Here is a 17500-nt window from a genome sequence, read left to right as displayed (position 1 = left end):
AAAAAAAACATTTTTGCAAATGTATTGAATATTAAATACAGAAATGGTTCATTTACATAAGTATTTACACTCCTGAGTCAATTGGCAGCGATTACAGCTGTGAGTCTTTCTTGGTCTCTAAGAGCTTTGCACACCTGGATTGTACAATTTTTGCCCATTTTTCTAATTATTCAAACTCTGTCAAGTTGTTCATTGCTAGACAGCCATTTTCAAGTGTTGCCATATATTTTCGATTTAAGTCAAAACTGTAAATAGGCCACTCAATGTCGTCTTGGTAAGAAACTCAAGTGGATATTTGGCTTTGTGTTTTAGGTAATTGTCCTTATGTTGTGTCAGTGACATGTTGTGTTGGATTTGCCCCAAATATAACGCTTTGTATTCAGGACAAAAAGTTCATTTCTGTGCCACATTTTTCACAGATTTACTGTTGCAAACAGAATGCATGTTTTGGAATATTTTCATTTTGTACAGGTTTTCTCCTTTTCATTTAGTATTGTGGAGTAACTACAATGTTGATCCATCCTCAGTTTTTTCCTATCAAAGCCATTAAACTCCATAACTGTTTTTAAGTCACCATCATGGTGAAATCCCTGAGCGGTTTCCTTCCTCTCTGGCAACTTAGTTAGGAAGGATGCCTGTATTTTTATAGCAACTGTGTAATTAATAACTTCTCCATGATCAAAGGGATATTCAATGTCTTATTTGTATACATCTACCAATAGGTGCCCTTTGATCAGTATTGGAAAACTTCCCTGGTCTTTGTGGTTGCTTGACTGAGGGACTTTAGAAATAATTGTTTGTGTGGGGTACAGACAGTTAAGAACAAATTCTTATTTTCAATGACGGCCTAGGAACAGTGGGTTAACTGCCTTGTTCGGGGGCAGAACGACAGATTTGTATCTTGTCAGCTTGGGGGTTTGAACTTACAACCTTCAGGTTACTAGTCCAACGCTCTAACCACTAGGCTACGCTGCCGCCCGAGGCGAGGTATGACTATGAGGTAGTCATTCCAAAATCATGTTAATTATTGCATCCAGAGTGAGTCCATGCAACTTATTATGTGACTTGTTTACTCCTGAATGTATTTAGGCATTGCCATAACAAAGGGTTTGAATATTTATTGACTCAAAACATTTCAGATTTTCATTTTGATTAATTTGTAAACATTTCTGAAAACATAATTTCACTTTGACATTTTGGGGGTTATTGTGTGTAGGCCAGTGACACAAAATCTCATGGAAATCCATTTTAAATTCAGGCTGCAGGACAACAAAATGTAGAAGAAGTAATGGGGTGTGAATACTTCCTGAAAGCACTGTATGTATATGGTTATCCATAAGTGAGTCAGACAAACATCATAAAACACAAAAACATCATATTGAGAATAAACAAAAACGTGGAATTGAATAAGAAGAAGTTTTGGGAAGCGAGAGTTTTGGAAGCAAATCGAAGGAAGGAAGTGAGCAGACAGAGCAGAGCATGCTGGGGGATTAGGCCAGGCAGAGAGGATGCTGGGAAGGCATGCTTATAGAGCCCAGTCAGAGAGAAGGCACAGAGCACAAACTGTCTCTACAAAAAAAAAGACCAAAAATTACATTAGGAGAGGAGAGGAGAGAGGGAGGGAGAGGGGGAGAGGGGGAGGAGAAGGACATGAGGAGAGAGACAGGGCAGCGGGGTTCTCAGGCAGGAAGCATAAAGCAGAACATGACGACAAAAGAAAAAAGCAAAATGTCAAAACAGGAACAAAAAGAAAACAACTAAATGTCCATTAAGGGTATACCAAAAATACAAAGAAATAATCATAAAAACATCAACATCAAAATAAATGCTCTTCACCTTAATTCTTCAGGGTGGAGCAGATGACCTGTTATAAATATGAGTAGCTGTTCTTTGGTTGTTCAGCAAAAAGAAACCAGAAATCAAAACGATAAAACATAACCAAACATAAAATGCTGCCTGGAATAGGATACCCCGCATTCGGACTCCCTAGAAAATGTATTTTGTTGGGCTATGCGAGTTCAAAGTTCAACAGGAAGTGATTTTTAGTGTTTTTGGTATACACTCCCGGGTGTTGACATAACAATACGGTAACAGGGTAGGAACCATAGTGTTGTCCATGTCTCTACTACTGCGGAACCCCACAGGACCTAGCCGTCACAATGGAAGGGACGAGGGGACGACCTGGGTTAGTGAAGAATTACAGTGAACAGCATTGCAGAAAAAACGACCAACAGAGAAAGAGGAAGAACTAAATCAGAGCAAAGATTTCAATCAAAATTATATAGAGAGTTGAAGTGGGAAGTTTACATACACTTAGGTTAGAGTCAATAAAACGCATTTTTCAACCACTCCACAGATTTCTTGTAAACAAACTATACATTTTGGCAAGTCGGTTAGGACATCTCCTTTGCGCATGAAACAAGTCATTTTTTTGTTTTGTTTACAGACAGATTATTTAACTTATAATTCACTGTATCACAATTCCAGGGGGTCAGAAGTTTACATACACTAAGTTAACTGTGCCTTTAAATAGCTTGGAAAATTCCAGATAATTATGTCATGGCTTTAGAATCTTCTGATATGCTAAGTGACATCATTTGAGTCAATTGGAGGTGTACCTGTGGATGTATTTCAAGGCCTACCTTCAAACTCAGTGCCTCTTTGCTTGACATCATGGGAAAATCAAAAGAAATCAGCCAAGACCTCAGAAAAAAAATGTAGACCTGCACATGTCTGGTTCATTCTTGGGAGCAATTTTCAAACGCCTGAAGGTACCATGTTCGTCTGTACAAACAAGTATAAACACCATGGGACCACGCAGCCGTCATACCGCTCAGGAAGGAGACGCATTCTGTCTCCTAGAGATGAACGTACTTTGGTGCGAAAAATGCAAAGGACCTTGTGAAGATGCTGGAGGAAACAGGTACAAAAGTATCTATATCCACAGTAAAACGAGTCCTATATCGACATAACCTGAAAGGTCACTCAGCAAGGAAGAAGCCACTGCTCCAAAACCGCCATGAAAAAAGCCAGACTACGGTTTGCAACTGCACATGGGACAAAGATTGTACTTTTTGGAGAAATGTCCTCTGGTCTGATGAAACAAAAATAGAACTGTTCGGCCATAATGACCATCATTATGTTTGGAGGAGAAAGGCGAAGGCTTGCAAGCTGAAGAACACCATCCCAACCATGAAGCACAGGGGTGGCAGCATCATGTTGTGGGGGTGCTTTGCTGCAGGAGGGACTGGTGCACTTCACAAAATAGAAGGCTTAATGAGGTAGGAAAATTATATGGATATTTTGAAGCAACATCTCAAGACATCAGTTAAAGCTTGGTCGCAATTTGGGTCTTCCAAATGGACAATGACCCCAAGCATACTTCCAAAGTTGTGGCAAAATGGTTTAAGGACAACAAAGTCGAGGTATTGGAGTGGCCATCACAAAGCCCTGACCTCAATCCTATAGACAATTTGTGGGCAGAACTGAAAAAGTGTGTGCGAGCAAGGAGGCCTACAAACCTGACTCAGTTACACCAGCTCTGTCAGGAGGAATGGGCCAAAATTCACCCAACTTATTGTGGGAAGCTTGTGGAAGGCTACCCGAAACGTTTGACCCAAGTTAAACAATTTAAAGCCAATGCTACCAAATACTAATTGAATGTATGTAAACTTCTGACCCACTGGGAATGTGAAGAAAAAATTAAAAGCTGAAATAAATCTTTCTCTCTACTATTCAATCTGACATTTCACATTCTTAAAACATAGTGGTGATCCTAACTGTCCTAAAACAGGGAATGTTTACTAGGATTAAATGTCAGGAATTGTGGAAATCTGAGTTTAAATGCATTTGGCTAAGGTGTATGTACACTTCGGACATCAACTGTATATACACAGCTCAAAAAAATAAAGGGAACACTTAAACAACACAATGTAACTCCAAGTCAATCACACTTCTGTGAAATCAAACTGTCCACTTAGGAAGCAACACTGATTGAAAATACATTTCACATGCTGTTGTGCAAATGGAATAGACAACAGGTGGAAATTATAGGCAGTTAGCAAGACACCCCCAATAAAGGAGTGGTTCTGCAAGTGGTTATCACAGACAACTTCTCAGTTCCTATGCTTCCTGGCTGATGTTTTGGTCACTTTTGAATGCTGGCGGTGCTTTCACTCTAGTGGTAGCATGAGGCGGAGTCTACAAGCCACGCAAGTGGCTCAGGTAGTGCAGCTCATCCAGGATGGCACATCAATGCGAGCTGTGGCAAGAAGATTTGCTGTTTCTGTCAGTGTAGTGTCCAGAGCATGGAGGCGCTACCAGGAGACAGGCCAGTACATCAGGAGATGTGGAGGAGGCCGTAGGAGGGCAACAACCCAGCAGCAGGACCGCTACCTCCACCTTTGTGCAAGGAGGAGCAGGAGGAGCACTGCCAGAGCCCTGCAAAATGACCTCCAGCAGGCCACAAATGTGCATGTGTCTGCTCAAACAGTCAGAAACAGACTCCATGAGGGTGGTATGAGGGCCCGACGTCCACAGGTGGGGGTTGTGCTTACAGCTCAACACCGTGCAGGACGTTTGGCATTTGCCAGAGAACACCAACATTGGCAAATTCGCCACTGGCGCCCTTTGCTCTTCACAGATTAAAGCAGGTTCACACTGAGCACATGTGACACACGTGACAGAGTCTGGAGACGCCGTGGAGAACGTTCTTCTGCCTGCAACATCCTCCAGCATGACCGGTTTGGCGGTGGGTCAGTCATGGTGTGGGGTGGCATTTCTTTGGGGGGCCGCACAGCCCTGCATGTGCTCGCCAGAGGTAGCCTGACTGCCATTAGGTACCGAGATGAGATCCTCAGACCCCTTGTGAGACCATATGCTGGTGCGGTTGGCCCTGGGTTCCTCCTAATGCAAGACAATGCTAGACCTCATGTGGCTGGAGTGTGTCAGCAGTTCCTGCAAGAGGAAGGAATTGATGCTATGGACTTCCCCAGACCTGAATCCAATTGAGCACATCTGGGACATCATGTCTCGCTCCATCCACCAACGCCACGTTGCACCACAGACTGTCCAGGAGATGGCGGATGTTTAGTCCAGGTCTGGGAGGAGATCCCTCAGGAGACCATCCGCCACCTCATCAGGAGCATGCCCAGGCGTTGTAGGGAGGTCATACAGGCACGTGGAGACCACACACACTACTGAGCCTCATTTTTAACTTGTTTTAAGGACATTACATCAAAGTTGGATCAGCCTGTAGTGTGGTTTTCCACTTTAATTTTGAGTGTGATTCCAAATCCAGACCTCCATGGGTTGATACATTTGATTTCCCTTGATCATTTTTGTGTGATTTTGTCGTCAGCACATTCAACTATGTAAAGAAAAAAGCATTGAATAAGAATATTTCATTCATTCAGATCTAGGATGTGTTATTTTAGTGTTCCCTTTATTTTTTTGAGCAGTGTATATATATATATATAGAGAGACATAGAGATACAGTCTATATATAGAGTGAGAGATAGAGAGAGAGGGGGTATTCCTACCAGTAGAAACAAACAACACACCTTTAAAAACAAAATGAAACTGGTTGCTGCATATCTCACATGCAAACAGGTCAGGCATGTTGCAGTGAACGTAAATGAAGACAACGGAGCCAAAACAAAAACTAAACAAGTAGACAGAAGGGTTAAGAAAACCAAACCAACAACAGGAAAAACAACAGAGCAAATTATCAAAGCATTTCTTTGTGCCCCAAAACCCAGACCCAACAGCGCTGAGAGGAGAGGAACACAGTGACTGGGAATAACATGGTACTGCTCTATTGAGAGGAGAAAAGAGGACCACATTGACTGGGAATAACATGGTACTGCTCTATTGAGAGGAGAGAAGAGGACCACAGTGACTGGGAATAACATGGTACTGCTCTATTGAGAAGAGAGGACCACAGTGACTGGGAATAACATGGTACTGCTCCACTGAGAGGAGAGAAGAGGACCACAGTAATTGGGAATAACATGGTACTGCTCCACTGAGAGGAGAGAAGAGGACCACAGTAATTGGGAATAACATGGTACTGCTCCACTGAGAGCAGAGAAGAGGACCACAGTGACTGGGAATAACATGGTACTGCTCTATTGAGAGGAGAGGACCACAGTGACTGGGAATAACATGGTACTGCTCCACTGAGAGAAGAGGACCACAGTGACTGGGAATAACATGGTACTGCTCTATTGAGAGGAGAGGACCACAGTGACTGGGAATAACATGATACTGCTCCACTGAGAGGAGAGAAGAGGACCACAGTAATTGGGAATAACATGGTACTGCTCTATTGAGAGGAGAGGACCACAGTAATTGGGAATAACATGGTACTGCTCCACTGAGAGGAGAGAAGAGGACCACAGTAATTGGGAATAACATGGTACTGCTCCACTGAGAGGAGAGGACCACAGTAGTTGGGAATATCAGATAACAGGAGGGAAGACAGTCATCAGAGATAACAGTCTCTAAAGGGACCAGGGAGGGAGGACAGTCATCTGAGATAACAGTCTCTAAAGGGACCAGGGAGGGAGGACAGTCATCTGAGATAACAGTCTCTAAAGGGACCAGGGAGGGAGGACAGTCATCTGAGATAACAGTCTCTAAAGGGACCAGGGAGGGAGGACAGTCATGGACCAGGGATGGAGGACAGTCATCAGAGATAACAGTCTCTAAAGGGACCAGGGAGGGAGGACAGTCATCTGAGATAACAGTCTCTAAAGGGACCAGGGAGGGAGGACAGTCATCAGAGATAACAGTCTCTAAAGGGACCAGGGAGGGAGAACAGTCATCTGAGATAACAGTCTCTAAAGGGACCAGGGAGGGAGGACAGTCATCTGAGATAACAGTCTCTAAAGGGACCAGGGAGGGAGGACAGTCATCTGAGATAACAGTCTCTAAAGGGCCCAGGGAGGGAGGACAGTCATCTGAGATAAGGGGAGGACAGTCTCTAAAACAGGGGACCAGGGAGGGAGGACAGTCATCTGAGATAACAGTCTCTAAAGGGACATCTGAGGGAGGGACCAGGATGGAGGACAGTCATCAGAGATAACAGTCTCTAAAGGGCCCAGGGAGGGAGGACAGTCATCAGAGATAACAGTCTCTAAAGGGACCAGGGAGGGAGGACAGTCATCTGAGATAACAGTCTCTAAAGGGACCAGGGAGGGAGGACAGTCATCTGAGATGTATCCGCAAGCTGCTAACATTACAGGGTCACCCAAGGTGACTAGAGGTCCATATTACAGCAAACTGAGAGAAAGAGAATAGGCTACAGTATCTTATATTAAAACCATGTTTTGTTATGTTGAAACCAGTGGCCAGTCAGTCACCAGTCCTCTGTGGCTCAGCTGGTAGAGCACTGAGCCACAGATATTATACATATTGCTGTCAGTTTGACAAAAAGAAATACAACCAGTAGAAGGGTCTCAGAGCCATTAAATGGGGGTGCCCTTTCTATTTCTATGGTCTGATCTACAGATTCTATTTCTATGTTCTGATCTACAGCTTCTATTTCTATGTTCTGATCTACAGATTCAATTTCTATGTTCTGATCTACAGATTATATTTCTATAGTCTGATCTACAGATTATATTTCTATGTTCTGATCTACAGATTCTATTTCTATGTTCTGATCTACAGATTCAATTTCTATGTTCTGATCTACAGATTCTATTTCTATAGTCTGATCTACAGATTATATTTCTATGTTCTGATCTACAGATTCTATTTCTATGTTCTGATCTACAGATTCTATTTCTATGTTCTGATCTACAGCAGTACAAGCAGCCTTTTGTTTCAAGGTTCCTACATGGTAAATAAAGGTGGGGGTCAGGTAATGCTAGGCTACAGTGTGAATCGGTTACATTAGATTGGCTTTATGTCTCTCTCTCTCTCTCTCTCTCTCTCTACCTCTCTCTCTCTCTCTCTCTACCTCTCTCTCTCTACCTCTCTCTCTCTACCTCTCTCTCTCTCTACCTCTCTCTCTCTCTCTACCTCTCTCTCTCTCTCTCTACCTCTCTCTCTCTCTCTACCTCTACCTCTCTCTCTACCTCTCTCTCTCTCTACCTCTCTCTCTCTACCTCTCTCTCTACCTCTCTCTCTCTCTCTACCTCTCTCTACCTCTCTCTCTACCCCTCTCTCTCTCTCTCTACCCCTCTCTCTCTCTCTCTACCTCTCTCTCTACCTCTCTCTCTCTCTCTTGATCTCTCTCTCTATACCTCTCTCTCTCTACCTCTCTCTCTCTAACTCTCTCTCTACCTCTCTCTCTCTAACTCTCTCTCTCTACCACTCTCTCCCTCTTTCACTCTCTCCCTCTTTCACTCTCTCCCTCTCTCTCTCTTTCGCTCTCTCCCTCCCTATATCGCTCTCTCTTTACACAGTACCTCTATCTCTTCCCCTCTATCTCTTCTGCACACAGGGACGTGCCACTTGACCTAGATGTAGTTCTCACCATGGCAACGCAGCTAACATCCTGTTGTTATGATAGCAGTGCAGTCAGGTCACTATTATAACACAATATCATTCTATTATGAGTCCCTATAAAAGCTGTTATAAACCCATTATGTGTGTTTAGTTTCTGCCTGCAAAAGCTAAAGTTTCTGCCTGCAAAGCCCTACCCCCCCAAAAAACTATATTTCTACATCTGACAGTGACTGTAAATGAATTTTAAGACAAGTGAAAAAAAATCTCTGGTATTGATTTGTTCACGGGAACTTTACACCAAAACCAATAGTTTTGTCATTGTATCAAAGAGCAAGAGGAACCTCAACAGCTCACCGCTCTCCAACCATATTCTACCTACTCTGCACTGTTGGGATAAGCCATGGGGACAAAGACACACAACAGGGGTTTAAAGGAGAGGGTTTTTTGATTCGAGTTACGGGGTGCATGCTGGGTAGGATGGGGGAGGGATGGACCGGGGGGGTGGGGGGGTCAGGTGATGGATAAAAACCTTTCATGACATTAGGATCTGTGAGGTTCCGCCAACACATCATTGAGATCATAGCCTGGAGTCTGTCCTCTTCCTCTTCATCATCATCCAGCGAGGGAGCACGGCTGCCCGTGGTGTGGTGGTAGTTTATAGTCACTGCTATATAACCAGGTAATAATACACACAGATCACACAGTTAAACATACAGCACAGCGCCATCTATAGGCCTGGTGGTGTGGTGGTAGTTTATAGTCACTGCTATATAACCAGGTAATAATACACACAGATCACACAGTTAAACATACAGCACAGCGCCATCTATAGGCCTGGTGGTGTGGTGGTAGTTTACAGGCACTGCTATATACCAGGCGATGCCCCCCAGTGTACGGTCTGGAGTGTCACGAGTTCTGCTGGTCGGTTACTGTGTAAAGTCTGCCCTAGAAAGCCTATGTAAATTACGGTCGCCAGAACGTTTATTTTGATGAAGTTCAATCCCCACATTTAATTATTTTACAGTTTGCTACAAATTGAGATATTTCATTAAATAATGATCCATTCTGACTACTACATTTGTCGTTACACAGGACCACGTGCTGACACAGACCAATCACGGGCCGGCAGGCTACGAGGAAGATCCATAGTCATTAAGGTTGACTCTCTCAGGCAGGATGAAAACGACTACATCGACCATGATCCTTAGCGATTTTTCTGGTGCCATTCAGTACTTCTGGCTTCATGCACCATCTGGAGTTTTCCATAGGAATACCTGGATGATGTCAGCGCTATCACCATCTACTGGTGTTAATGTCCATGGATAAAACACACAGTGTTATACATACAGAACAGCTCCACCTATAGGTCTGGAGGGATCCTTACATCCTCTACCGTTTACAGCCTCTACTGTTTACAGGCTCTACTGTTTACAGCCTCTACCGTTTACAGTCTCTACCGTTTACAGCCACCACCTTCTACAGCCTCTACCGTTTACAGCCACCACCTTCTACAGCCTCTACCTTCTACAGCCTCTACCGTCTACAGCCTCTACCTTCTACAGCCTCTACCTTCTACAGCCTCTACCGTCTACAGCCTCTACCTTCTACAGCCTCTACCTTCTACAGACTCTACCGTCTACAGCCTCTACTGTCTACAACCTCTACCGTGTATAGCCTCTACCGTCTACAGCCTCTACCTTCTACAGCCTCTACCGTCTACAGCCTCTACCGTCTACAGCCTCTACCGTCTACAACCTCTACCGTGTATAGCCTCTACCGTCTACAGCCTCTACCTTCTACAGCCTCTACCGTGTACAGCCTCTACCTTCTACAGCCTCTACATGTACAGCCTCTACCGTGTACATCCTCTACCGTCTACAGCCTCTACCTTCTACAGCCTCTACCTTCTACAGCCTCTACCGTCTACAACCTCTACCGTCTACAGCCTCTACCGTGTACAGCCTCTACCGTGTAAAGCCTCTACCGTGTAGTCTCTACCGTCTACAGTCTCTACCGTGTACAACCTCTACCGTCTACAGCCTCTACCGTCTACAACCTCTACCGTCTACAGTCTCTACCGTCTACAGCCTCTACCTTCTATAGCCTCTACCTTCTACACCCTCTACCGTCTACAGCCTCTACCTTCTACAGCCTCTACCTTCTACAGACTCTACCGTCTACATCCTCTACCGTCTACAACCTCTACCGTGTATAGCCTCTACCGTCTACAGCCTCTACCTTCTACAGCCTCTACCGTCTACAGCCTCTACCGTCTACAGCCTCTACCGTCTACAACCTCTACCGTGTATAGCCTCTACCGTCTACAGCCTCTTCCTTCTACAGCCTCTACCGTGTACAGCCTCTACCTTCTACAGCCTCTACCATGTACAGCCTCTACCGTGTACATCCTCTACCGTCTACAGCCTCTACCTTCTACTGCCTCTACCTTCTACTGCCTCTACCGTCTACAACCTCTACCGTCTACAGCCTCTACCGTGTACAGCCTCTACCGTGTAGTCTCTACCGTCTACAGTCTCTACCGTGTACAACCTCTACCGTCTACAGCCTCTACCGTCTACAGTCTCTACCGTCTACAGCCTCTACCGTCTACAGCCTCTACCGTCTACAGCCTCTACCGTGTACAGTCTCTACCGTCTACAGCCTCTACCGTCTACAGCCTCTACCGTGTACAGTCCCTACCGTCTACAGCCTCTACCGTCTACAGCCTCTACCGTGTACAGGCTCTACCGCTTGCAGTCTCTGCAGTTTACAGCAGACAGACATACAAACCAAAGGAAATAGTGAATTCAAACATCCAGAACGCTCAGGATAGATAGGTCCTGTAACTCTCTGTCCATTCTCCAGAACGCTCAGGATAGATAGGTCCTGTAACTCTCTGTCCATCATCCAGAACGCTCAGGATAGATAGGTCCTGTAACTCTCTGTCCATCATCCAGAACGCTCAGGATAGATAGGTCCTGTAACTCTCTGTCCATCATCCAGAACGCTCAGGATAGATAGGTCCTGTAACTCTCTGTCCATTCTCTCGCTGCGTAACGATACCTACCTGTTTGCTAAACACAAACATAGATGCAAAGAGACTCAACAGCAGACAGAGAGGACAAGAAGAACTTTTACAGTGAAGTCTATCATGCATGTCCAAGGATGGTGTGTGTGTGTGTGTGTGTGTGTGTGTGTGTGTGTGTGTGTGTGTGTGTGTGTGTGTGTGTGTGTGTGTGTGTGTGTTTTGGGAGGAGGGGATCACTCACTAGAGTCGTGGTGGCGTCCAGGGTAGACAATGCGGAACACGTAGTCAGCTGCTGTCTGCTCCTCTCCCTCCTGATCTACCAGCCTGGCAGTCTGCTCCTCTCCCTCCTGATCTACCAGCCTGGCAGTCTGCTCCTCTCCCTCCTGATCTACCAGCCTGACAGTGCTGGTCCTCTTCCTTAGCTTAGGAAACACCTTACCCTGGAATAAACACACACGCACACACACACACATATATAGGCGCATGCACATACGCAAACACAGACACACACAGATAAATGCATACACACACACACACACACACACACACACACACACACACACATACAAACACACGCACGCGCATGCTCACACACACACACACACACACACACATACAAACACACACACGCGCATGCTCACACAGACACACACATGTTTTACACTGTCACGGGATTCAGCAAAATTTTATAGTTTACAGTATGTATGTATGTATAGTTGCTTGTTGTAGTTACGGTTCTGTTGTTCTGGTAGCTCAGTTAGAAAGGTAGTGAATTTGATTCCTGAGACCACCCCTACGTATCGTGTACGCAACATGACTGACTGTAAGTCGCTTTGGATAAAAGCGTCTGCTGAGCGGAGTATATTATATTTATAGTACCAGTCAAAAGTTTGAACCTACACACCTACTCATTCAAGGGTTGTTCTTTATTTGTACTATTTTCTACACTGTAGAATAATAGTGAAGACATCACAACTATGAAATAACACATATGGAATCATGTAGTAACCAAAAAAGCGTTAAAGGATTCTTCAAAGTAGCCACCCTTTGCCTTGATGACAGCTTTGCACACTCTTGGCATTCTCTCAACCAGCTTCACGAGGGAGTCACCTGGAATGCATTTCAATTAACAGGTGTGCCTTGTTAAAAGTTAATTTATGGAATTAATTTCCTTCTTAATTATTTGAGCCAATCAGATGTGTTGTGACAAAGTAGGGGTGGTACACAGAAGATAGTCCTATTTTGTAAAAGACCAAGACCATATTATGGCAAGAACAGCTCAAATAAGCAAAGAGAAACGACACTCCATCATTACTTTAAGACATTAAGGTCACTCAATATGGAAAATGTCAAGAACTTTGAAAGTTTCTTCAAGTGCAGTCGCAAAAACCATCAAGCGCTATGATGAAACTGGCTCTCATGAGGACCGCCACAGGAAGACCTAGAGATACCTCTGCTGCAGAGGATACGTTCATTAGAGTTACCAAACTCAGAAATTGCAGACCAAATAAATGGGTCACAGAGTTCAAGTAACAGACACATCTCAACATCAACTGTTCAGAGTAGACTGTGAATCAGGCCTTCATGGTTGAATTGCTACAAAGAAACCACTACTGAAGGACACCAATAAGTAGAAGAGACTTGCTTGGGCCAAGAAACACGAGCAATGGACATTAGACCGGTGGAAATCTGTCCTTTGGTCTGATGGGTCCAAATTTGAGATTTTTGGTTCCAACTGCCATGTCTTTGTGAGACGCAGAGTAGGTGAAAAGATGATCTCTGCATGTGTGGTTCCCTCCGTGAAGCATGGAGGAGGATGTGTGATGGTGTGGGGGTGCTTTGCTGGTGACACTGTCAGTGATTTATTTAGAATTCAAGGCACAATTAACCAGCATGGTTACCACAGCATTCTGTAGCGATACCCCATCCCATCTGGTTTTCACTTAGTCCCACTATTATTTGTTTTTCAACAGGACAATGACCCAACACACCTCCAGGCTGTGTAAGGGCTATTTGACCAAAAAAGAGAGTGATTGAGTGTCGCATCAGATGACCTGGCCTCCACAATCACCTGACCTCAACCCAATTGAGATGGTTTGGGATGAGTTGGACCGCAGAGTGAAGGAAAAGCAGCCAACAAGTGCTCAGCATATGTGGGAACTCCTTCAAGACTGTTGGAAAAAGCATTCCAGGTGAAGCTGGTTGAGAGAATGCCAAGAGTGTGCAAAGCTGTCATCAATGCAAAGGGTGGAATCTTAATTGAAATGCTTTGAAGAATCTCAAATATAAAAAATATATATATTTTGATTTGGTTACTACATGATTCCACATGTGTTATTTCATAGTTTTGATGTCTTCACTATTATTCTACAGTGTAGAAAATAGTAAAAATAAAGAAAAAACCCTTGAATGAGTAGGTGTGTCCAAACATTTGACTGGTACTGTATATTTGTATATGTATTATTATTATAGAGTGGCAGGCAGCCTAGCTGTTAAGAGGGTTGGGTCAGTAACCAAAAAGTTGCTGGTTCGAATCCCCGAGCCGACTAGGTGAAAAATCTGGCGATGTGCCCTTGAGCATAGCACTTAACACTAATAATAGCGTCTGCTAAAATGTCAATGTAAATATTATTATGGCCCTTTACCTCTCTGTGACCAGAGTGGTGTTGTATCTGTTCTGGGGTCAGTTCTTAGTAACACGCACTTACTACTTACCTTACCTCTCTGTTTATATAATATTTTACTAGATCTGTTCTGAGGCCAGTGGTTAATAGCACACACCTTGCCTCTCTGGCTCCAGAGTGGAGGCTCCAGCTGACCCCGGGGAAGCAGGCCCGTCTCCAGGCAGGACAGAAAGGCCAAAAGGTGGCCGCCGGGAGGGAAGTGGAGGGGGGGGCGCTGGATACCATCCTGATTAACCAGCACCAACGTCCCACCACAGTCAGCTATTGGGAGAGAGAGGGAGGGGGATGGGGAGAGAGAGAAGGGGGAGACAGAAGTAGGTAGAGAGAGGTAGAGAAAGAGGGGGAGGTTGGAGAGAGAGAGAGGTAGATATGGAAAGAAAGGGTGTGAAAAGAGAGACAGACATTGAGAGGAGCGGTAATGGGGGCGGGTGAAGGGAGTCGCTAAGATAAATGAGGCGAAGTGAGCAGCTATATCCTCTTGCCCTCCATCCAGACCTGTTAATTAAACCCTCATTTACTTAATAACCGCAACCAGGAAATGAATAGCTTAATGGACACAGTCATAAAACACACAGCCCTCCAATGGCAGCATCCCAAATAGCACCCTGTTCCCTATGGGGCCCTGGTTGAGTAGCACCCTGTTCCCTATTGGGCCCTGGTTAAATAGCACCCTGTTCCCTATTGGGCCCTGGTTAAAATGCACCCTGTTCCCTATTGGGCCATGGTTAAATAGCACCCTGTTCCCTATTGGGCCCTGGTTGAGTAGCACCCTGTTCCCTATTGGGCCCTGGTTAAATAGCACCCTGTTTCCTATTGGGCCCTGGTTAAATAGCACCCTGTTCCCTATTGGGCCCTGGTTAAATAGCACCCTGTTCCCTATGGGGCCCTGGTTGAGTAGCACCCTGTTCCCTATTGGGCCCTGGTTAAATAGCACCCTGTTCCCTATTGGGCCCTGGTTAAATAGCACCCTGTTCCCTATTGGGCCCTGGTTAAATAGCACCCTGTTCCCTATTGGGCCCTGGTTAAATAGCACCCTGTTCCCTATGGGGGCCTGGTTAAATAGCACCCTGTTCCCTATTGGGCCCTGGTTAAATAGCACCCTGTTCCCTATTGGGCCCTGGTTAAATAGCACCCTGTTCCCTATGGGGCCCTGGTTAAATAGCACCCTGTTCCCTATTGGGCCCTGGTTAAATAGCACCATGTTCCCTATTGGGCCCTGGTTAAATAGCACCCTGTTCCCTATTGGGCCCTGGTTAAATAGCACCCTGTTCCCTATTGGGCCCTGGTTAAATAGCACCCTGTTCCCTATTGGGCCCTGGTTAAATAGCACCCTGTTCCCTATTGGGCCCTGGTTAAATAGCACCCTGTTCCCTATTGGGCCCTGGTTAAATAGCACCCTGTTCCCTATTGGGCCCTGGTTAAATAGCACCCTGTTCCCTATTGGGCCCTGGTTAAATAGCACCCTGTTCCCTATTGGGCCCTGGTTAAATAGCACCCTGTTCCCTATTGGGCTCTGGTTAAATAGCACCCTGTTCCCTATGGGGCCCTGGTTAAATAGCACCCTGTTCCCTATGGGGGCCTGGTTAAATAGCACCCTGTTCCCTATTGGGCCCTGGTTAAATAGCACCCTGTTCCCTATTGGGCCCTGGTTAAATAGCATCATGTTCCCTATGGGGCCCTGGTTAAATAGCACCCTGTTCCCTGTGGAGCCCTGGTTAAATAGCATCATGTTCCCTATGGGGCCCTGGTTAAATAGCACCCTGTTCCCTGTTGGGCCCTGGTTAAATAGCACCCTGTTCCCTATGGGGCCCTGGTAATAGTCTGTGTGTATGTGTGTGTGTGTGCGTGTGTATGTGTGTGTGTGTGTGTGTGTGTTGTGACTCACGTCGCTGGTGACAGTGAATGCACACGACCTGTCGCAAAGGCACGGTCAACGCATAGTCCCAATAGATACTAAGAGAGAGAGAGAGAGAGAGAGAGAGAGAGAGAGAGAGAGAGAGAGAGAGAAGAGAGAGAGAGAGAGAGAGAGAAAGAGAGAGAGAAAGAGAGAGAGAGAAAAGTGAGTGAATTAAATGATTACATTTTATGAAAAGGTAAACTAATCAAACAAAAACCCAATCCATTTGGACATGGGTAAGAGCTTGATCCAGGGTGTACTGGTAGTTGTTAGGGGGCGACACATTATACACAATGTATATACAACAAGCATGTGAATATGGATGCATCCGAAATGGTACCCTTTTCGAAAGTGCACTACTTTTGAGGGCTCTGGTGAAAAGTAGTGCACTTTATAAAGAATTGGCTGTATGTGCTCTGGTCAAAAGTAGTGCACTTTATAAAGAATTGGCTGTATGTGCTCTGGTCAAAAGTAGTGCACTACATAGGGAATAGAATAGTCCCAGCCATTTTGGACTGTCACGTCCTGACCATAGAGAGCCCTTATTTTCTATGGTAGAGTAGGTCAGGGCGTGACTGGGGGTTTAGTCTAGTTTATTATTTCTATGTGGGGGTTCTAGTTTTGTTTTTCTACGTTGGTGATTTTGTATGATTCCCAATTAGAGGCAGCTGGTAATCGTCGTGTCTAATTGGGGATCATATTCAGGTAGCTTTGTTCCACCTGTGTTTTGTGGGATATTGTTTATGGGTAGTTGAATGTCAACACTCCATTGTCGTCACGGTTTCCATTATTGTTTTGTGTGTTTCACTAAATAAAGACGTGGAACCCAGATCACGCTGCACGTTGGTCCCAGTATGCTTCAAACGATGGTGACAGGGACTGAGACTGGGCCCCTATGCCTTTCCACTGTGTACCTACCTCTTCTCCAGGTCACTGTCCTCCAGGGTTAGGGTTAGACACAGTAAATATATGTCTATGTCTAGAGAATTACACCTGCTGAGGGCGCTGCAGGACATTTTTTCACATTTTCACTTGTTTATGCACTGTTTATGCACTGTAAGAAATATATATAGTTCATTCAACTGATTTACTAATTATTTAGTAGCTTTTTTTTAGGTTAGTTACCTTAAAAATGTGTTTAGGGACACCCACAAACACAGTGCATTTAACATACAATGTTTTCAACGTACATATTTAGTTGAATCAACTAGATTTTTTTTTTTTTTTTTTTAACAGTATGTGCATGTTTGTTTATGTCCGGCTGGAGCCACTTAGCTTAGCTCTCCTCAACGATCTCGATCAGCACAGCCTGAGGGTCTCAGCCAATCAGCTGGTGCCCTCTCGCCACACACTGTGAACATGAGCGGATCATGCACCCTCTGATTGGCTGAGAATGCCGATGCATGTTCGCTCTCGCTTCCAGATAAATAGAAC

At 44.9% G+C, this 17500-nt stretch overlaps 1 protein-coding gene across 1 annotated transcript in view; it reads right to left on the bottom strand.

The window, feature by feature from the left end:
• Positions 1-17500, bottom strand: part of LOC115125359 (small G protein signaling modulator 2-like) — a 282167-nt gene that overhangs the window by 53705 nt on the left and 210962 nt on the right. Inside the window, exons 9-11 of the mRNA XM_065024190.1 lie at positions 16055-16122; positions 14267-14430; positions 11727-11925 (exon numbers count right to left, since the gene is read on the bottom strand). Of these exons, the coding sequence (XP_064880262.1) occupies positions 11727-11925; positions 14267-14430; positions 16055-16122 (431 nt within the window). The remainder of the gene's footprint in view (positions 1-11726; positions 11926-14266; positions 14431-16054; positions 16123-17500) is intronic.

This window comes from Oncorhynchus nerka, linkage group LG11 (genome assembly GCF_034236695.1).
Source record: "Oncorhynchus nerka isolate Pitt River linkage group LG11, Oner_Uvic_2.0, whole genome shotgun sequence".
In the NCBI taxonomy this organism is placed as follows: Eukaryota; Metazoa; Chordata; class Actinopteri; order Salmoniformes; family Salmonidae; genus Oncorhynchus; species Oncorhynchus nerka.
Note: the sequence above shows the minus strand (reverse complement) of the source record. Positions and strands in the feature narration are given on the sequence as shown.